Source organism: Suricata suricatta, unplaced genomic scaffold, assembly GCF_006229205.1.
Source record: "Suricata suricatta isolate VVHF042 unplaced genomic scaffold, meerkat_22Aug2017_6uvM2_HiC HiC_scaffold_12017, whole genome shotgun sequence".
Taxonomy (NCBI): domain Eukaryota; kingdom Metazoa; phylum Chordata; class Mammalia; order Carnivora; family Herpestidae; genus Suricata; species Suricata suricatta.
The window spans coordinates 1-1,033 of NW_021856020.1; the positions used below are offsets into that span (position 1 = coordinate 1).

The 1,033-nt window shown below is 61.9% G+C and overlaps 1 protein-coding gene across 1 annotated transcript; it reads left to right on the forward strand.

The window, feature by feature from the left end:
* Positions 1 to 299: 299 nt before the first annotated feature.
* On the forward strand, positions 300 to 1,014 carry LOC115284610 (ephrin type-A receptor 2-like; the record flags this gene model as incomplete). The annotated part of the gene is made up of 3 exons (XM_029931158.1): positions 300 to 355; positions 606 to 731; positions 829 to 1,014. Coding segments are annotated over 3 exons (368 nt in total), but the record flags the coding sequence as incomplete, so codon positions are not given.
* Between the last annotated feature and the right edge of the window lie 19 nt (positions 1,015 to 1,033).

Genomic DNA, 1,033 nt, shown 5'->3' on the forward strand with positions numbered 1-1,033 from the left:
TCTTTGCTCTGTTAGTAATGGTGTGTCCACACTTCCTCTGGACCCACAGGCAGGAAGCCCTGGGCACTCTAATGAGGAAAGCCCTCATTATGGCCACTTAAGGGGGCCATTACTGGGCGTAGATCCCAAGGAGTGAGCCCTGCTTGCTCATTTCCTCCCGCCTCTCCTGCTGCCTTCCCTGCACCTTCTGCCTGCTGAGTGGAGTGCTGAGCGCACCAAGTGCCCAGCTAGGACCCGAGAGGAGCAGGGGGCTTTGGGCCAGAGCAGGTCGCTGACCTCCCTGTGTGTTTGGTTCTCAGGAGGAAGAGCCTGCGGACCCGCCAATCCTCTGAGGACGTTTACTTCTCCAAGTCAGGTGAGATGCAGCGCCCCTGCATGCCTGCCCCGTGCCTCCATGCCCAGCCCCTCCCTCCTCTCCCCCTGTGGTGGAGATGGGGGGTGCCAGGGCACTCCCGGGGCTCAGCAGGGGGCCCCGGGCTTCCTTGGGCAGCTCAAAGGGGCGGAGCCATAAGCTCCGAGATCACGGGCCTCCTCCTCTTCCACTTGGGTGACCCCTCACAGGGACCCCTTCCCAAACTGTGACCCCTGCCCCTTCTCCCTTCCAGAACAACTAAAGCCCCTAAAGACATACGTGGACCCCCACACATACGAGGACCCCAACCAGGCTGTGCTTAAGTTCACCACTGAGATCCATCCATCCTGTGTCACGCGGCAGAAGGTGATTGGCGCAGGTGAGTGTGGCCAGCCGGCAGAGGGGCCTGGGACCCGGGTGGGAGCGCCCGAGTCCCCGGGCTGATGGCGCGCTCCTCCCGCTTTGTCTTCCTTCAGGGGAGTTTGGGGAGGTGTACAAAGGGACCCTGAAGGCATCAGGGAAGAAGGAGGTGCCCGTGGCCATCAAGACGCTGAAAGCCGGCTACACAGAGAAGCAGCGGGTGGACTTCCTGAGTGAGGCCAGCATCATGGGCCAGTTCAGCCACCACAACATCATCCGCCTGGAGGGTGTCGTCTCCAAATGTGAGGGCTGGCACCAGGG